At 56.1% G+C, this 20867-nt stretch overlaps 1 protein-coding gene across 1 annotated transcript in view; it reads right to left on the minus strand.

The window, feature by feature from the left end:
• Positions 1-20867, minus strand: part of SND1 (staphylococcal nuclease and tudor domain containing 1) — a 446649-nt gene that overhangs the window by 6748 nt on the left and 419034 nt on the right. Inside the window, exon 16 of the mRNA XM_075061914.1 lies at positions 3847-3956. Coding sequence (XP_074918015.1) covers positions 3847-3956 — 110 coding nt within the window. The remainder of the gene's footprint in view (positions 1-3846; positions 3957-20867) is intronic.

The following is a 20867-nucleotide window of genomic DNA, read 5'->3' on the forward strand; positions in this document are numbered from 1 at the left end:
AGAATGTGCCAAATGAATAAAACAGAGTGTGAACGTCAGAGGGGCACAAAGCACAGCAGTGCGCTGTCCACACACCAGGACGTACCGCCAGCGAGATCCACACACGTGACAGTACCGCCTGGCCTGTAACACACCCTGCACTCTGCCTCCAACTGCCTGGGAGCTATTCCCTACCCAGAATGGATCAGCTCATCTCTGAAAGAGCCCCCTGCTCCCCTGCCCAAGGGCCATCTCCCAGCCCCACTCCAAACACTGCAGTCGGTCTGAGCTGCCGCATCCTCTGTAGGGTTCACCCCGGGAGCTGCCAAGGTGAAGGAGAACGAGGGTGGGATTTCTGGGGGGTGGGAGGGGTTCTTCCTGGTGTTTTGCTGTGCTAAAGGTCTGGTGAAAAGGTCAGTGGGAATTCACGAGTGAGTCGCAGGCAGGAGTGGAAGCCTGCTGGAAAAGCCCAGGTACGTGGAGGTGCCCAAGGTCAAAGCAAAGACCTCTCTCAAAGAGAAAAGGGAAGGTGGCTTGGAGCTGGCTCCGGCAGCCCCTATGACAGTCAGGCTGGCCGGAGGCACACGGAGCATCCCCACTGTCCACTCCTCACAGGCCACAAAGTGAAAGTGCTGCTAGCCCTGCAGGTCGCTGTCCCAGTCCCAGCCAATGCCTGTCTGTGCAAGAGGAGAGCTGCCAGAGAACCGGCACTTGGGGAGGTATGCAGGAGCCGGGGAGCTGGGCTGGCTGTACATGCTCTGCGGCCGGGTTGGGATTAGTACTATTGGTGACTGTGCTCCTTCCCGGGCACGGCCCGAGCAGAGCCATTCCCCCCCGAATTGCTCAGTCTCCAGAGACTGGATACACACCGTGGTGGTGGGGGGTGGGGGGAGACTGGACACACATTGGAGGGGGGTGGGGGGCTGGACACACACTGGCGTGGGGTGGGGGGAGACTGGACACACACTGGAGGAGGGAGGGGGGCTGGACACACACTGGCGTCTGGGGGAGAGAGACTGGACACACACAGGGCGGGGCGGAGAAGACTGGACACAGAAGCAGCAGCAGCGAGAACTGATGCGACAGCAGCAAACAGCATGGCAGGACCAGGACGGGCTGGGATTCATTCGCTGGCAGGGGATTGGCTAGCTGGAAAGAGCAGGGCAGGGGGAAGCAGCGGGCACAGGGTGTCTAACATGGCATGAGAACACGGTGCAAAGCAGGTGCAGGCCTGAGCTGCTCCTGCAGGGCTGCTCCAGCCTCTGGCTGGCTCCTCCCTACAGGCCCCGTGGCTAGGGGGCAGCCAGAGGGGGGCCCCCTGCGTGGTTCTTGGGCAGGGAGAAGGGGCTGCTTGGGCCCCTCTGAGCTCCCTTCGAGGCAGTGCAGCAGGGCCTGCTTAGAGAGAGACTTCCTAGCATGGAGGTGAGCGGCCACCCGCTCCCTGCGGAACAGGGAGGAGAAACGAGCCAGTGCCAGGCAGGGTCCTTTCCAGCCCCCGCCTGAGCCCAGCTGCAGGAGTCAGCCCGAGCGCTTTCAACTAAACACCGGCCAGACCCGACCCCGATTCACCTCCTGCAGAAACGCAGAGTTCGATGCCTGGTCCCTTGCCAGGCCACCCCCAAGGGACTGCTCCCAGCTCACACCCCACCCCGAGAGGCTGCCCCCTGCACAGACACCCCCTTTCTCACCCACTTCCAGTTCGAGCCCTCGATCTTTCCCAGCTGAGCTCTTCTCTCCCAGGAATGGGTTCTCAGTGTGTTAACCAGCACCCAGTGACTTCCACTTTCACCCAGCGGCACAGCCACCCTTGGGTGCACGTCAGCCCCCGGAGCTCTCTCAGCTGCAAGCTTGCTTGGCCCACCCACTCCAAGTCTAAGGCCAGAAAGAACCACCGTGGTCACTAGTCAGACCTCCTGCCCATCGCTGGCCACAGAACCTCACCCGGTCACTCCTGTGACAGACCCCGAACCTCTGGCTGAGTTGCGGACGTCCTGAAATCATGGTTTGAAGACGTCAGGTGACAGAATCCCCCACTGACACCAGTTTAAACCTGCCCGGGCCCCAGGCTGCAGGGGAAGGTGACATACGCCAGCAGTATTTCTCCGGATGCTGTGCTTAGTCTGTGGTATCCTGTGTAAGCACCATTCCCTGGGGCAGACCCCCAGCCTGCTGTGCTTGCACTGTGGCACATGGCATTACAGGACCATACCCACGCAGGGCCCGGCTCAGGGAAGGTGAGCTCGCTGCCCAGGGCCAGCTCAGCCTCACACTGCCCCAGGCAATTTTAGTGCAATCTCTGTGCCCAGGGCTAGCTGCACCATGCCGGTTAGGAGCCTGGGAGGAGCAGGGCAGCTAGCCCCAGCCTCCATAGCTGCAGGGCCACAGACACGCTGCCATTCTGCAGCGCAGAGATCCTGGTTAGCTCCAAGTCCCACAGAGGGAGTGTTCCTGGCATGTGCCCCTGCCCCATGCAGCAGGCCGGGAATCACTCTGCTCTGCCATCCCCCCAGGGAGCAGGAGCGGGGGCCTGTTACTGACGAGCACTGAGTGACGTGCAGCTCAGCCTCAGGGGAAGAGTCGCACCCTCCCAACAGCACAGGAGCTGCTCCTTTGTGGGGGGGGAGGGGGGAAGAGACGCTCCCAAAGACCCGCAGGACGGGGCTGCCATGCCGGGCCCACAGGGGAACCTCGAGCTGGGAGCCAGCACTGCTCAGCTGAGGCAGGGACAGGCTCCTCTGATAGAGCCACTTACTACACCCCTTCCAGGTCACGCCCAGCCTGGGCCCTAGGGCATTCGCAGCACATGCTGGCAGGAGCCACCCCAGCACCGTGGTGGCTTGACAGGGCCTGGGAAAGCCCAGGTACTGGGGGCTGGTGATGCTCTCACCAGGGCACCTCCTCAAGGCTTCCGTCAAGCCCAAGAGAGGGAAGAGCAGTCAGCTCAGTCTTGCCCTCCCGCACCCAGCAGGAGGGCGAGGCATGGGGTCTCTGAGGGGATCAGGTACAGACCGACAGCAGTGCACAAGAGCCTGGCTTGCCTTTAACTCTGGGGCTTCTTCCTCAGGCCAGCTCCCCCACGTCAGCCGGTGACAGCCGAGTGGCACCCTGCCCACACTGCAAACCTGAAGTTCCGGGGCCAGCTCTGACCCCAGCAAAGCAGAGCGAGGACGGAGCCACGAGACGCAGATCTCGGAACAAGGTCCAAGACCAGTTACCATGGGAGTCGGGGTTCAGTGGGCTTGTCTACCCTTCCAGCCCGGCTCTCCCGGCGGGTCAGCAGAGCGCCGAGCAGTCGGGGGTTCCAACCAGCTGCTCCTCTCCCGGAGGGCGCAAAGGGCACAGCCCCGCCCGCACAGACCCTTCCAATCCCAAAGGCTCCTCGCTCTGCTTGAAAACTAAACCAAGGCTCCCGGTGAGGCCATTACATCATAAACGAACTTCCCCACCGACAGCAGCGAATCCAGGCCCGGGAGAGGCGACTCCAGAGCGCACCCCAGTGCTGGGCGCCAATCCAAACCGAACAACGCTCCAAGGAACCAGCCCCATACGGCTCAGCGGGACGTCACCACCTAAGGGCTCTGCTGAACACAACCGCGATGCCTCAGCGCAGCGAGCCACTCGACCCGCTCAGCAAGCCCCAGCCAGAGCCCAGGGTGTCCATGGAGCCCGGTCAGGAGCAGCCAACGCACTGCGGCACCATTCATGGGGAGGCAGCAGCCGAACAAGGGAGCAGGCGCACTTCCTACTGACCGGGAACCAGGGCCACCGCCCTCTGCTGCCACCTATTCCAAGGCTGAGCCTTAAAGCCAGCCGTGGGGGCCACCGCGTGCATGGGGAGGTGGGGCACGGTGGAGGCACATGTCCTACCTCACGCTGCAGCACTAACTCCTTGGTGAAGACGGTGGCTTCTTCGCTGAAGGGCTCTCCCTCCTGGACCAGGCCGGGAAGGTTTCGTGCTCCGCGGGGACACTCGATACCTGAGTGGGGCGATAAACACACCTTGGTGAGGAGATGAGCCCTCAAGGGTGCAGGGGGGTGTCACCGGTGTGAGGGAGGGGCTGGCGGCTGTGGCTCAGAACTGCCCAGGTACCTGCCTCACCAGAGCTGAGGGGATCGCATGCAGCCACCTCTCCTCTGGGGTAGCATCCAGCACCTCAGACCGGGGGCGCGAGGGGTAAAGAACAGTTCCCCCTCCCACTTCCCCATGACAGACACTGCAGTCTGGGACTCAGGACACCTACAGTCTATCCTGGTTCCATGACCTGCTGGGTGATCTTGGGCAAGTCACAGCCTGCCCCATGCCTCAGTTTCCCCTCTCACTTTTAGTCCAACTGCCCAAGGCTATCACTCCCCTCCTGGACAGAGCACGGGCCCACAGCTATATCTACCAACCCACAACCGAGCTGCTAGTCAGGGCCTGCCCTGGGCTCAGCCAAGGCAAATGAGCCCCAGGTCCCCCACTTCTGCAGTGCAAACCTGCTCCCCTAGTAAGGCAGACTCGCCTACTGTGGGGGAGGGTTTCTCGCTGTGCTGAAGCAGGCCCCTCAGCTTCACCGGCTGGAAAGTGACATGGACAGACATGACAGCACCCGATTTCCAAGCTCCAGACCACCGGGCATAAGACTCACCGGCTGCTGCAGGGAGGCTGGCACAGAAGTTTCCATCTCCATGCCTGGCCTGGAGATCTCTCTCTACAAAGCCACTCAGGGCAGTGGCTCAAGAGGGAGCCCCACTGCACGCAAGCTGGGCACGCTCCTGGCTAGCTGCCAGCAGAGCCTTGGGATGGGCACAGAACGTCTGCAGTGCCCTGCATGTTCAATCACCGGGGGCCTGATGCAAAGCTCACTGAGCCAACAAGAGTCTCCAGCGGCTTCAGGACAGTCCTGATCAGGCCAAAGGGCCTGGGATACCCATGGGGGATCAAGGAAAACGTTTATAGACAGGGAAGATGCCCAGAAACTATGGTGATGGGCACTACAGAGACCCCACAGGAGCAGACAGCCAAGCCCTGGGGGAGAGGGGGCTAGGCTGTGAGAAGACATCACCCATGTCCCCCCAGCAGAGAGGAGAGGGTGGACTGAGGAGAGTGCTCTGCCAGGAGCCAGGTGCCCCGGGAAAGCAGAATGAGCACGAATTCATCTCTGAGCCTTGGGGGGAGTCTAAATAAGGTATCACAACTTCTGCTGGGATGATCAGGATAATTGTCAAGGGAAAGGCAGCTGTGTAGACAGCCTGAGCCGGACGCGAGAAGCGTGCGCGTGAGAGAACCCCCCCTGCCTTGCAAGGCGAGTGCTGGATTTCCTCTGCAGTTTGCAAGCTGCATGCTGATCAGCTCAGGCCCAGGCCAGGAAGGGAAGTAATTTAAAAGTCTAGTGAAATCTGTGAAGGGGGCGGAGGGAGGGGGGGCTTCCACTCAACCCAGGAGCCCATTTCTGCAAAACAATTTTAAAAAGTAATAAAAGCTGGAAAAGCAAACGCCAGGCTGGCCCCTGAAATAAATGTTTAGTGAAGGGAATGTGCAGTCAGCTGGAGAACAAGGGGACCACAGTGCATAAAGATACTTTATTACAGCCACCGCCGCATCTGTCAAAAGGCTCATTCAGCAAGCGTGTGTGCGCTTCGCGAAATGTCAGCGCAGCTTCGCCAGCAGCGGGGAATGCCCAGAGCTGCCTGCCCAATCCGGCTCTGCTCCCGACAGCCTGGATAGCCACATGTCCCACCAAGGGTCGCTCGCTATGCTGAAGACCAGGGAGAGAGACCTCCAGAACACACCCTCCTTCCCCTCCGTGTCAGCCAACGCCTGCACGGGCAGCTACACTGGGAGCGACGGTGAGCGGGATGAGGACACCCAGGGAATCAGTGTCAGAGACCCTCGCCCAGTGGCGCCTGCACCGGAGCTCTGCTTGGGCCCCGTCTGGCCTTAGAATCTATTCTATACATGCAGGGGTCTCCTGCTTCACCCACTCCATCCAGCCTGCCCCCCTGCAAAACCCAACCACCCGGGCCAGCGAACCCCTTAACTCTTTCGTGAGCCAGCTGGACGAGCGTCACCAGGCTGGGGCTATCCTGCTGCTGATGGGACACAGACAGTAGAGCGCAGGTGGAGGTGAGAACCGCGGTGCTCCAGCGGGAAGGGAAGGGAAGGGGATTGCATCTGCCAGGGAGCAGCGCAGACACTGCAACCGGCTGCCAGCAAATCCAGCTCCTGGGCTGGGGAGGAAGGACCTCACTGCTTGGTTTAGTGCCTCACAACTGCCACGCTGGGGAGAGGGAAATCTCTGCTCTGGGTGAGACTGCTGGGCCGCAAAGTGAGCCTTCGCGGGAAGAGGCCCCTGCTATACATGGGAGATGCCTGCTCAGGCCAGCACAGCTTATCCCGGCCCAGCGTCCTCCCCCAGGCTGGATCTGCAGCGCCCCACAGTACCCAGCACAGCTTATCTCGGCCCAGCTTCCTCCTCGCAGCTGGGTCTGCAGCGTCTCTCAGTACCCAGCACAGCGGGGCTCCATGCCCAGCTTCCTTCCCCGGGCTGGGTCTGCAGCGTCTCTCAGTACCCAGCACAGCGGGGCTCCAGGCCCAGCTTCCTCCCCCGGGCTGGGTCTGCAGCGTCTCTCAGTACCCAGCACAGCGGGGCTCCAGGCCCAGCTTCCTCCCCCGGGCTCGGTCTGCAGCGTCTCTCAGTACCCAGCACAGCGGGGCTCCAGGCCCAGCCAGCTGCTGCTGACTCCTCCCCGAGCCCAGCGCAAGCGGCTGGAGTCACCCCAGTGCTGGAGCATTCCCACTGCAGTCCATGCCCTGCCTGGCACTCCCCCTGTTCTGGAGCATGCCCCGACAGCCAGTTCGGGGGTGCTGCCCTTCACACGCAGGCTCAGTCCTGCTCCTGAACAGACTTGAAAGAAAATCAAAGGCACCAGGGCCCCTGAGCCATAAGCAGTTGCAGCCACACTTTGCCTTTCTGTAGCGCCTTACTCAATCTCCAGGTGCATCGAACGGCTAAGCGGGAGCAACCCCTGCAAGGATTTCCAGGTGGGGAAACTGAGGCGCACAGAGGCGGCCAACATTCCAAACCTGGCTGCCTACACTTTGCCACCTCAATAAGTGGCCCAATTTTCCAAGGCACTGCCCCATTGATGCCAACAGGAGTGGTGGGTGCTCAGGCGACTTCCAGCTGCCTACCCCTCGGCAGTCAAGACCCTGAGCCCCCACAGACTTTGGCCTGCGGCCCAGGGAGCAGTTACACTGACCTGCACGCAGAGTTCTGGAGGAACAGAAATCGTTGCAGGCACGGGGCCCAATTTGAAAATGCTGCCCATATACGCAGCCCAAGGTCACTGAGCGTGGCAGCGACAGCACAGGGTCACCTGTGCCCGGCTCTAAAGACAGAGAAGCGGCAGGAGCCCTCCCGGGAGGCAGACAAAGCACAAAACCTTGCCCAGAAGCCAGCTCAACATCTGAAGGGAGATCCTGCTGGAGGTCCGGACGCTATCCCAAGCCAGTTTAATAAGCGCGCCTAATTTTGGGTTGTACTTGTTACCTTTAATAGCTGCCTTTGCCGAAAACTCCAGCTGGGCACTACCTGATAAGCCAGTATTAATTCTGCCATGTCACTACAGACATAGAACCAGTCAAGTGCTAGTCTTCCCCCACCTCGCAATCGGGCAAGTCATTAATAAAAATAAAAGGGCTAAAAGCTGGATCAGTCACAGTCCCGCGCCAAGCGGCGAGGGGGATTTCTAAGGGTACGTCTAGACTACACGCCGTATCGGCGCGTTAAAATCGATTGCTCTGGGATCGATATATCGCGTCTAATCTAGATGGGATATATCGATCTCTGAGCGCGCTTATATCGATTCCAGAACTCCACCAACCCCAACGGAGTTCCGGAATCGACATGGCGAGCCGCGGACATCAATCCCACGCGGTGAAGACGGGTTATTAAATCGATTTTTAGATATTCGATTTCAGCTACGTTATTCACATAGCTGAAATTGCGTATCTAAAATAGATTTTATTCCGTAGTGTAGACCAACCCTAATGGAGATGCTGACAGCAAGAGGCAGCGCCCTACGCTTTAGGTCTCAGTCAAGCAAGCAGAAGAGTCAGAGATGCTATGCGAGAATGCACCATGCTCCCAGTTTTCGGGATCTTCCTTCCAACAGTCACACTGGCACCAGCCCTCAGCCACATCACGTTCACACAGCTTCAGTCACTCAGCTGGCCTGTCTGCAGTGGATTTACTCACATATGGCTAGCGAGGGATGGACGTTACCATGAAGACGCAGGTTGATGCAACAATGTACTGATAATAACGTCCCTAAAATGTGCAGGGCTACTGACCCATGGAGACTAAATCACTTTAGGAAGGAGAGTAACGCACACAGCACAGCACCCATTACTGCAATGCAGCCACCTCTGGAGTGCAGCTGACTGACAGTCCACAGCAACGCGCTAACCAACAGATTAGGGCAGGAAGGGAAAACCTAACAATGCAACTGAAGCTGCAAGGGGTTGTCACGGAGTCCCCGGGCGATGCTCTGCAACTGCTCCCTACGAAGCCAGGCAGGACTCTGGGGGAGCCTCCTCTCTGTGAGCAGACTATCTGCAGGGCAAGAAGCTCACATGGCTTCACCTTCCTGGGCCTGACCTCAGAGTACTCAGCATGTGCCCCTCCGTGCGCTTCCCACAGCAAGTTCACCCAGGCGGAATCCTGGGGAAGCCACTGGGTCCTGCACCCCCACTTTGCAGTCAGACGTGACTCTCAGCCAGCCAGTCAAACAGAGATTTATTAGATGACAGGAACATGGTCTAAACCAGAGCTTGTAGGTACAGAGAACCGGACCCCTCAGCCAGGTCCGGTCTGGAGGGGTTAGGGAGCCCAGAACCCAGTTCAGAGCCTCCCTCCATTTCCACAGCTGTTTTTGGGCACCACCAAGTTTGTCTGGCGCTTGCTTTCCTCCAGCCGCTGCGTGGAAAGAGCAGAGCTGACATGGACTGGGAATGCAAGCAGCCGCTGGGTGAGGCCGGCTCTTCTCTTTGAAGCGGGGAAGCTGCGCTCAGCTCTGTTTGAAGAGAGGAAACGTGCGGGCCTCTTCTGAAGGGCCTCTGTGCTGCACTGACAGGCCAGGGCTGGCTCTCACAGGCTTTAATGATGAAGCTTTTGTAGTCAGTAGGAGGAGGAGATTTCCTTGCGCAGGCAGGAATATGGGAACCCGCTTTGGCATATCTCTGCTTGCCCCACTGCCTGGCATGCTCCCTCCTCCCCCAGAACGGACATGGCCCCACCGCCGCTGGCCGGGCAGAACCCTGGCAAAGCAATCGGGGGCAATGGGCCTCACTGGGGAGAGAACCTGAGAGACCAGCGTTCTAGGCCAGGCTCTGACATCAAACCGCTGCATGACCCTGTCCAAGTCCAAGTCTCCCTCTGTGCCTCAGTTTCCCCCCTGTAAATGGGGATAGCGATGCTGGCCTTCCACCGGAAAGCGCTTTGAAAGTGCCCATTCCTTTCCGCCATCGAGCGGTTAAGTAGCCCACTGCTAGCTTCCTTGCTGGTAAAGGGGCACCAGGCAAGCCAGTGAACGGGTGCCGGATCTGTTCGCTCCTGAAGCGGAGGAGCTCTCGGTTGGTGAGCAAAGGAACTGTCAGTATAACCATGAGGATCAAGGCGATCAGCCAGCCACGGGCCATCCCGGGCTCCAACTCAGCGAGGGTCAGAGGATGGGAGAGGAGCAGCACAGAAGAGCCCCGTTCTGAGTCAGATTAACCATGGGGTGCGCACATACAACGCAGGGCCTCTCATGGAGCTCCAAGCTGGTTGTGCCAGGCGTGCCACTTACGCGTAACAAGCAGCTCCCTGCCTTGCTGAACGTCTCCTCTAGATAAACAAGGCAGATGGGGCAGGAGCGGACAGGGTCCCCCAGCAGCCAGAGCTGGGGCTAGAACACAGGTGTCCTGAGTCGTCCTCCCGTCCCGATCCCCTGGGCCATACTGCTGGTCACGCAGTCTCTCGCCTGCCACGTTACCAGAGGGAAGCTGGACTCTGGAACAGCAGAGAGAAGGCAGGTTTCCAAATATGACCACAAAGAAGCCGGCGATTCAATGGGCCAGGCACACCCCAGGAGGCTGCTCTGCGGGTGGGAGCTGCAGAGGAGAAGGCTCTTGCACCAACAGCAGTGGGACTGCTTGGTGGGACACAGGGGAGGCTGCTGCTAACGAACAGAGAGGAGCAGAGAGCAGGCCCATCAGAGCAAGTCCACAGAAAGCTCTATGCACATGGAAGATCACTGCAGGGGTCCCATCTGTGCCTAAAGCAGGGGGCAGATGCAGATCCGGGCAGGCCCTAGGCAGGGCATTTCAGCTGAGGGCGAGCTCTGCAATGAGGCAACAGCGGCAGCAGACAGAGGCGGCTTATCCTAGACGGATTCTTTCCCTGCCCTCAGTGCTGGGGTAGCCGTGAGTCTCCCACTCGTGCAGTGAGCGACGCGAGGCCTATTCTCTCCGTCGGGGGATGCTGGGTATGCAGGGGAGAGGGCTGGTCTTTTAAGCCTCATTATTTGTCCCCACTGCTCTGGACTCTCCCTGGGGAGGGCAGGCTGGGGCAGCGGGCTGGGCAGTAGGAGCAGCAGGTGCGGAGGTCTGGGATGCTGCTGGGGCAGGGAAGGGTTTGTTCCCCAGTTGGGTTGGCTCCCAAGTGAGCGCCGTTTCAGTCACAGACAAGCTCTGCCCTTGCAGCAGGTCGCCCCGCTGTGCCCAAGGAGCGGAGCTGCCGACCGCAGTCCCTGTCCCACAGCATCACACAATCTGGGGTAGCTTGAGCCTTGGCCCTTGGCCGCCTTGAGACAGACTCTGAACCCTGCCAAAGGACAGTGCAGACAGTGAAAATCGGTCAGAGCCTCCTTTCCCCACCAGGTTTTCTATTATATCCCAGCTGGCCCTGTTTCTGGCTAGCCAGAGTGGCCGGCCCCTGGGCCAGCCTAGCCCGTTTGAAGGCACTGCCACCCTAATGCCAGGGATGACGGGACAGAGCCGTGCGCTCCTGAGTCCACTTGCCACCAGCCCAGGAGAAGGCCAGCGAGGAAGAGCAGCAGGTCCACGTTTGGTTTCCCATGCCTCCAGGGTGGGCTTTGCCAGCAGCTTCTTTCTGTTTGGCTGCACAAGAACGTGACCCGTCCAAGCTGGGCTGATCGTGCTCAGCCCTCCACATAACCTCTCCCTCATGGTGATTTAAAAGCCACAACACCCCAGCTGATGAATGCCGTCCTTCCCTGCATGTCGAATGCCAAGAGTGCGGCCATAAACCATCAGCACAGGCTGGGCATGTCTGGCGTGACAGGGTGTCTCGTTTCCAGGACAGCTGTTCATCTTCAGCTCTGCTGTAAGCACTGGTTGCAATAATCTCACTGTCAACATCCAGCACGAGGGGAGAAGAGCCTGCAGGGGGTGAGAGCCAGGCGCAGAGTGAGGGACGGGAACTGCCAAGTTCTAATCCTGCCCGTGCCCCACTGAGACATCCGGAGCAAAGTCAGTTCATCTCTCCGGTCTCGCGCACAGCAGGGACAATACTGACCTCGCCAAGCAGCTCGGGAGGACTGGTTAGTCCTCACCATGAGTGAGCATTAGCTGTTTTCACCTTCCAGAAGGATGGCCATCCTGGGTCAGTCCAAAGGTCCATCCAGCCCAGTATCTTGTCTTCTGACAGCAGCCAATGCCAGGTGCCACAGAGGGAATCATCAAATGATCCTTTTCCTGTCGCTCATTCCCAGCTTCTGGCAAACAGAGGTTCTGGACACCATCCCTGCCCATCCTGGCTAACAGCCATTGATGGACCTGTCCTCCATGAATTTATCTAGCTCTTTTTTGATCCCTGTTATAGTCTTGGCCTTCACAACATCCTCTGGCAAGGAGTTCCACCGGTTCACCGTGCGTTGTGCGAAGAAATACTTCCTTTTGTTTGTTTTAAACCTGCTGCCTATTAATTTCATTGGGTGACCCCCTAGTTCTTGTTATGAGAAGGAGTAAATAACACTTCCTTATCCATTTTCTCCACACCACTCATGATTTCATAGACGTCGATCATATCCCCCCTTAGTCTCTTTTCCAAGCTCAAAAGCCCCAGTCTTCTTAATCTCTCCTCATAGGGAAGCTGTTCCAGAGCCCTAAGCATTTTTGTTGCCCTTTTCTGAACCTTTTCCAATTCCAATACAACTTACGAGTACGTAAGTGTCACCCCACCACCAGTAACGTGGCAACTCGTACCACACCGCTGGGCCTGAGATGGCGGCAGCACTTTCCCGTTCTAAGGAAATGGCTCAGACCCTCACGGGAGGGGGGAGGAGATGGTCTGGCAACCAGCGCCCAAGGTTGGGACTTGGGAGACCTAGGGCCAATTCCCTGCTCTGCCACAGGTTCCTTTGTGTGGCCTTGGCTGTGTCACATAGCCTCCGCATAGGCCCTGCCAGCTGCCCAGCTCTGACTGCAGCGAGGGCCAGACGAGCGCCACAGACCCCAACGGCTACGACTGCCAAATTCTGATCTTCCCCTCTCCCCGTACACACGCTACACTTCAGCGCCATGAATCTAAGAACCAACCTCCCTCCCAGCCAGCACTGCGCATTGCTCCTGGGGCAAATGTCTCGTCTCTGCTCCCCGCCCCCCCTTCAGCCTGCCGCTGGTTTTTAAGCCCAGTAATTACTATGGAAACTATGGTGTCGTCCCGCCAAGCGGTGCTTGACAACAGGGAAAGGCAGGCAAGGCTGTGGCGAGGGGGCAGCACAGGGGAGAGTTAAGGGCGCTGTAGGAGCAGATGCTTAAAGCTGATGAAATAAAGGCGAGAGATTGGAGTGTGTTGGCTGAAACGGTCTGGTGCCTGGACCCAGTGGGGAGCCTGTGCGTCCATTGCCTAGTACACGGAGTGGAATCTCTCTCCCGAGGGCCCGGGCGCTTGTTAACGCTGCCCATGGAAGACACAGAGGTCCTGCGACAGGCCCTATTCCTGCATCTGCTGGATAGGAGCAGTCCCCGTATTTCTACTGGCAGCTGCTCTCCACGAGAGTCTCGGGCACGCTGAAGAACAACTCGGGAGAGAGAACCGGGAAACAGAGCCAGGATTCTGCCCCTGGGGAAGAGGTAAAAGGAGGAAGCACAATGGGAGGGCGAGGAGGTGAAATGGAGCAAAGCAATGTGGTGATCACAGCTGAAGACACAGTGGAAAAGGTCTGCACTGCAACGGAGCCTGGCCAAGCTGAGAACTCAGCACTGCCAGGCACGTCTACACTGCCGCAGCTGGCCTAACTCAGCTGACTGGGGTTGGGGGCTATAAGACGGCAGCATAGCTGTGCGGGCTCAGAGACCCTCTCCCTTTGGGGGGGTCCCCGAACGTCGACACTGCAGTGCTATCCTGCTGAAGCCCCAGCCCGGGTCTTTTACTGCAGCGTCCACCCCTCCTTAGCGAGAGGTGGGAATCCCCTCAGGCTAGAGAACTGTCCAGCTCCACACTGTCAGAGGATTGTTCCCACAGATTCCCGTGGGCTCCAGAGCGGGTATCAAAGGGAGAGCTATCTGCCCGCGCACCAGAGGATCAGACCAGACAGTGACAGGAGGAGTTTATCATCTCTCTGTCTCCACCCAGCTGCTTTGCACCTGGTGCTAGGACCGACACACACAAGGCCCTCGCGTAGCACACAGCCTGGCTGGAACGCACATGGAGCGCTCGCAGCTGGCAGAACACACAGGCTCTGGGACTGCAGAGGAGAAATTACACACGCTAACCCCTTATACTAGAAAGGGGCAACTGCTGGGATAAATGCTGTTTGAGCAACTTTCCTACTGCCCCGTTACCTGGGTAATATAAAATTTCTGCCTCGTAAGCCTGTTCGCTCAGCCCCTGGTAATGCCGCTATTTGAACGGGAACATGCAGGGAACCGGCAGTGGAGGCCTGGCCCCTTGTGGCCCTTTCTGCACCGTGCTGGATGCAGTTTGGCCTTTGATTTCTGGCTGCCACAGGGCAGTCACAAAAGCAGGATCTGGGTAGAGGTCTGGGACCTGCCTCTGGGGACAGCGATCAAGCTGGGCTTCCCTTGAGTGGGTCGGCCTCCTCAGAGAGCTGTGCGGGCACTTCGGAGGACTTGTTTAGCTTGGTTTCCAGGTGCCCACAAGTCCCTCCAGCATGTGTGGAGAGAGGGTGAGAGCAGACACCTGCGCTTACTTCTATTGTCTGATACAGAAAGGCAAAGCCAGGGCCTAGTACCCTCAACTCCCATGGCGTCACGGGCATTCATGGGGCTTGAGACCTTTTTTTTTTTTTTTTTTTTTATAATGGAGCTATCCTATCTCCTAGAACTGGAAGGGACCTTGAAAGGTCATCGAGTCAGCCCCCTGCCTTCACTAGCAAGACCAAATACTGATTTTTGCCCCAGATCCCTAAGTGGCCCCCTCAAGGACTGAACTCACAACCCTAGGTTTAGTAGGTCCATGCTCAAACCACTGAGCTATTTTTCCCCCCTAAAAAATATCAGGGTTGGAAAGGACCTCAGGAAATCATTTAGTCCAACCCCCTGCTCAAAGCAGAACAAATCCCCAGATAGATTTTTTTGTTGTTGTGGGTTTTTTTAAACTCCTGTTCCCTAAATGGCCCCTTCAAGGATTGAGCTCACAATCCTGGGTTTAGCAGACCAATGCTCAAACCATTGAGCTATCCCTCCCTCTCAGAATCAGTCACAAGTTGCCAGCCGAGCACCTCCTGACCCTCTAGCTACAAACCCCGGGGCCATCCCTCCACTCTGAGCTGTGGCACCAAGCCCTGTCTCATCTGCGATTCTGGCCTTCCCAACAGAAAGAGCCGGGCTCCCTCCAGAGTAAGTAAAACCTCCTGGGCTTAGGGCTGTGCCATCAGTTGAGGGAGAAAGGAGAACTGGAGCACAAGCTGCCCTCAGAGGTAATAAGACTCGGGGACCAAAAGGCATGAATCAAAATCCCAGAAGAGAAACACTTTGCGAGCATCCTTCACCTCGCTCGGAAAACTAATGGCAAAGTGGAGATGCAATTCAAAGTGGAGATGCAATTCAAAGCATCGCCCTGGTGCCAGGAGAGACCCCGGCTCGGCAACATAAATACTGACCCGCTTTGATCTACAGCGCTCAGCCCGGCGCTGCTTGAAGGACCGGGCTCATTTGTTTGGTGACCATATTATGAAGAATAGTGGCACTTGGAAAAATTACAGGGAAGGGCGACCAAGTTCAACTGCTCTTAGCTCTGGTGTTAGCAAAGGTGACAGTATTAAAATACACACTCCGGAGCTCTAAATCTGCGTGGTTCCTGCCAGTGGGCGAGATGAACAGGCACAAGGAACAAGGAAAACTGCTGAAGTGTGCAGCTGCTTCCTGCATGCATTGCACAAGGAGCACCCATCCCACCGCCTGCAAGACGGGAACAGGGGAATGAAATCTAGGGTATGAGTAAACCTCAAATTGAACAGGATAGATCTCCAGCCCACTGAACTTTACAAAGCCAACTCCAAAACCCAGAAACAGACAATTCCAGAGTGAGCAGATGGTAAAGAATAAAGAGCCAGGATGGGAACACTGGGGAATCCAAAACACACGCAGCGCAGTGGGACCAGGTGATGTGAACCCAGGGCACAGCAACCATTATGTCTCAAGTGTCCTGGGAAAAGGGCAGACCCAGACAGCTGGAGGGAACCAAAGGGCTGCAGATTTTCAACGAAGGAAAGACTATCGATCCTGGCAATTACTCTTCTGCAAGTGGAACTGCTGCTGTCCATAATAAGTGCTGGACCAAGTGTGACGACGTGGTTCCGGCGGGACCCAACTGAGAGTGCCAGTTCAGGACAAATCGCTTAAACAGGGCAGTTACCGCCCTAGGCTAGGGTTTCTCCACCTCTAAGGCAAACCAAACCAAACCAAACCAGCCAAAGAGGACTTCGTTTTCACACCACTGGCTAACCACAAGTCACACAAGCAATTTCCTTAGACACTCCAATCTCCCAGTATCACCACCAGTCCCACTCATCCTGGGGATGAATGGTTATGAAAACCAACACCCCAGTAAAAGGAAAAGGTTCTCTCGATCCCGAAGGACCAAGCCCCAGACCCAGCTCGATATAAAATCTAAAGGTTTATTCATAAAGGGAAAAAGATAGAGATGAGAGCTAGAATTGGTTAAATGGGATCAATTATATACAGTGATAGCAAAGTTCTTAGTTCAGGCTTGTAGCAGTGATAGAGTAAACTACAGGTTCAAATCAAGTCTCTGGAGAACATCCCGGCTGGGATGGGTAATTCAGTCCTTGGTTCAGAGCTTCAGTTTGTAGCAAAGTCTCTCCAGAGGTAAGAAGCAGGATTGAAGACAAGATGGAGATGAGGCATCAGCCTTATATAGGCTCTTCCAGGTGTAAGAACACTTCTTTGTTCTTACTGTGGAAAATTACAGCAAAATGGAGTCTGCAGTCACATGGGCCAGTCCCTGAACACCCTGCTGAGTTACTAGGCGTATCTGCCTCCACTCGATGGGTCAATTGTGTAGCTGATGGTCCTTAATGGGCCATCCAGCAGGCTAGGCAGAGCTAACACCAACTTGTCTGGGATGTCTCCCAGAATTACAGCACAAAGTTGAAGTACAACATGATATGAGCTATAGTCAACTTCAACTACAAAATGATATCCATATAGACAGCATAATCATACCAGCAACCTAATATGGTTTGGACACCTTATATGACCCCTTTACATAAGTTGGTGCCACTACAGGACTTTGGTGTCCGTCTTAGATGTACGCTCCGACTGCGGCACAGATACGGTGCCGCAGAAGCCTTGTGCTTCTTGTCCTTGGGGAAGGGATCGGTCCTGCCAGAGGGTTGAGCCGGTGAAGGCTGGTGCAAGTAGTCTTCTGGAACCGTGCGTTCCAGTGCGGAGGAGCACTCGTCCCCGAGTGCCAGAGTCGGTGCGAGGATGGAGGAGTTAGAGCTGCCTCCATCAGAGTTGCCTTGAGCGAAGTCTCGCTCTTTCTTCGCCTGGGCGATGAACGCATTGCAGATTTGGACTTGTCCCGCAGTGGATTTTCCCAGACACTTTAACAGGAGTCGTGCGGCTCTCTTGTGAGGATCGGCGATGAAGGCCGCGCAAGTTTGAAGCCCGGTGAACGGGCATGGGCCCTGACTGTGCGTTATTGATATAAACTGGGCATATAGAATGGTTGCACCAAGGTTCTGTAGTGGCATCAATCTATGTAAAGGGGTCATTATAAGGTGTCTAAGACAGGTTATGGGTTACTGGTTATGTTATGCTGTCTGTATGTTGTATCATTTTGCAGTTGAAGTTAATGAATATTGGTGTGTACTGTCTGTATTTCAAATTGGTGCTGCGTTCTGGGAACACCCAGACAAGTTGGTGTCAGTCAGCTTAGCTGCTGGATGCCCATTAAGACCTCACCTACACAACTGACCCTCGAGAGAGGCAGTTACGCCCTGTGACTCAGCGCATGTGCGGAAACTGGTCATGTGACTGCAGACTCCATTTTGCTGTAACTTTCCACAGTAAGAACAAGAAGTGTTCTTACACTGGAAGAGCCTATAATAGGCGCACACCTCATCTCCATTTTGTCTTCAATCCTGCTTCTTACCTCTGAGAGGCTTTGCTACAAGCTGAAGCTCTACCCAGGGACTAAATGACCATCCAGCCAGGGATGTTTCCAGAGACTTGATTTAAACCTGCAGTTTACTCCATTCACTGCTACAAGCTGAACTAAGAACTTTGCCATCACTGTATGTAATTGATTCCATTTAACCATTCCAGCTCTCATCTCTATCTTTTCTCCTTTATGACATGGTTGGAGGGGGGGGGGGGGGGGGGGGGGGGGGGGGGGGGGGGTGGGGGGGGGGGCGGGGAATAACTTTAGATTTTAGATTCTAGGGACTGGCAACAGCATGATTTGTGGGTAAGCTCTGATGTGTATATTGACCTGGTCTGGGGCTTGGCCCTTTGGGATCGAGAGAACCTCTGTCTTTTATTGAGGTGTTGATTTTCATAACCATTCATCCCCAGGACAGGTGGCACTGGTGGTGATACTGGGAGACTGGAGTGTCTAAGGAAATTGCTTGTGTGACTTGTGGTTAGCCAGTGGGGTGAGACCAAAGTCCTCTTTGTCTGGCTGGTTTGGTTTGCCTTAGAGGTGGAAAAACCCCAGCCTTGGACTGTGACTGGCCTGTTTGAGCAATTGGTCCTGAACTGGCACTCTCAGTTGGGTCCCACCAAAACCGCATCGTCACAGAGAGTTTGCTGGCTCTCCCCTGCATCCTCAAGCGTTCAGCCATTAAAACTGTTTTGCTCTGAAATACCAGTAACGGAATCTGTCCTTAGATCCTGAAGCACAGGCTGCTCACTCACAGAATCAGCATGGAGACATTCCTGTTCCAACACCATTGTCTTCCCAACAAGCTGGCCACACACAGCCACGTGATTATAGGGCTGTTCAACTTTCTTAACAGCTTCTATTCCATCTGAGACCTTCTCAAAGCTACCCACACTGGATCTTTCAAAAGGAAAGTCAGAGGATCCACTCACAACAGAAAACTTCTGGCTGTTAGGAACTAAAACTTCCTCGATTAAATCACTTTCACACCCTTCAGTTGCAGTAAACTGCTTGCACAGGCTACCATGAGGATTCCTTTCCCCAAGAGCTTTTCTAAGCAGCAATTCACCCCTCTCAGAACTTCTGCCCTTACCCCTTTCACCCAGGGCTTGCTCTAAAGGAACACTTTCCTGAGCCACCACAGACTCTTTCTGGGTCTCCCTTACATCCAGAATCACCTCTGGCCCATCAGGCGGATTCCTACACAATCCCCTTCCAGGCAAATCTATAGACTTTCTAGATAACAGGTTAGAAGCATTCTCCTTCCCTTGGCCATGAACAAGTTCAGGAATCTTTTCCTTCTTGCTACAAGTTGTTAAACTGTCAGTAGGCAACACAATTAAATTACCTTTCTGCTCTCCTTGTGCCCTGGCTAGGGTATCACCCTGAGCAGACAGAGTTGCTACACCCTTTATCAACCACACATCAGCAACTGGCAAACTACAAGCACCAGAATTGTCTGGTCTCTGGGATTCTGCTACGACACTAACTGGATGCCACCTAGTCACAGTGCCAAGCTAGGCAGAGCTAACACCAACTTGTCTGGGATGTCTCCCAGAATTACAGCACAAAGTTGAAGTACAGACAGTATAGAGCTAATACTCATAACTTCAACTGCAAAATGATACAGACATACAGACAGCATAATCATAACCAGTAACCTGTAACCTGGTCTTAGACACCTTATATGACCCCCTTTACACAGAATTTGGTGCCACTACAGAAACTTGGTTGCAACCCATGTTCTATATGGTCCCAGTTTATATCAATAACATCACACCAAGTATGAAGAGAAAGAGGTTGTGGACCACGTAGGTGGAGCAGCTCACTCAGGAGGTCGAGATTAAACAGGTGGACAGAGGAGTTAGTTCATGTTTCTGTAGGCGTCATGGAAGGGGAGGGGAATCATAGCCCACCTTGTTTGAGATGTGAGGTTTCCGGAGCACTTCATTCTGCCTGCCCCCAGTGACGCATGCTTGGGGAAGCTAAACAGAGGCAAAGTCCAAGGCCACAAAGTGAGTAGCAGAGCCAAGAACAGAACCCCAGAGCGCCCGACTCCCTGCTCTCTCCCCGGGACAGTGCACCCTGCAAAGGCAGATGGCCCAGCAAAAGTGGGATTAGAACGCAGCTCCCCGCTGAGTTCTCTGCCAGTGGAATGTGGCAGCCCCAAGCAAGGGAAGGGGGAACCCTCCCCAAATCCGACCCCTCCTGCCCACCAGGACCCTCACCCCACACCCACTAGCTCCCCCATTTCTACTGCACAATCCTAATTCAGCTGCTTCAACTTTTCTGCCCCGTTTATCAAAATCTGGCCAATTAGATCAGCCGCCAGCTTCCTTCTGAACAGCCATCCTCATGCCTTCCCGGGAGTGTGTCTGAGAGGAGACCCTAGTCTCCATGGTCCCATGCTTGGCCATGCCCAGCACCACTCAGCCCCTTCGCCCCACACGACCAAAGCAGCAGCCTCTCCCCCCTCCACCAGCATCCACTTCAGCTCCCTCATAAGCCATTGTTCCCAGAAGCAACACTCCCCACGTCACCAGCCCTGCCTGGCACACTTCTCTCTAGCGCAGGAGTTTCTTGGACCTGATCTCGCAGCATAAAAATCATCTGGAGGAAATAGGTGAATAAATCAGAAAGAAAGTGTTTTCTGCAGCAAAATCTCCCTCCAGTGCTTCCACATATTAATGACCCTGGGGAAGCAGGCACAGGTTTGCTTTCACGGTGGATGTTCCCCAGCATATCCACGTGACCCACTTTGCAAGGCGAGTGAGCACAGTGGGGGCTGCACTCTGGAAGGAAACACAACCCCTCTCCCAGCCCGCTTCCTTCCCGAGCGCCTGGCCTGATGGAGGCAAGGCTGAAGCTGGGCGAGAAATGGGGATGGGGAGCACTGGAGAGTCACGCCGCGGCCGGGTCCCAGAGAACACATACTGGCTGGGATCTTGTGGGCTGCCACCGCCCTGACAGGTGCATGGGGAGGGGACACTCATCCTACCCAGCCGCGCTGGGCCACGCATAGAGGCACAGAAGGACCCGCTCAGCCTGGAGAGAGTTAAGGGCCAGGGCTGCAGGGGTGGGGGCATTTACACCCTGGGAATGTGGAGGAGAATGAATGGGAGAGACCAGGTTGCTGTTTCTCCCACTCACAAGCCTCCATGCCGGGTGCTCGAGCAATCTCAGAGCTCCCGTCCTCACCCTGCCTGGGGAGAAGCCAGCGCTGTGTCCAGAGCGGGGCCCAGAACTGGC

The sequence above is a fragment of the Chelonoidis abingdonii genome, chromosome 1 (assembly GCF_003597395.2).
Source record: "Chelonoidis abingdonii isolate Lonesome George chromosome 1, CheloAbing_2.0, whole genome shotgun sequence".
In the NCBI taxonomy this organism is placed as follows: domain Eukaryota; kingdom Metazoa; phylum Chordata; order Testudines; family Testudinidae; genus Chelonoidis; species Chelonoidis abingdonii.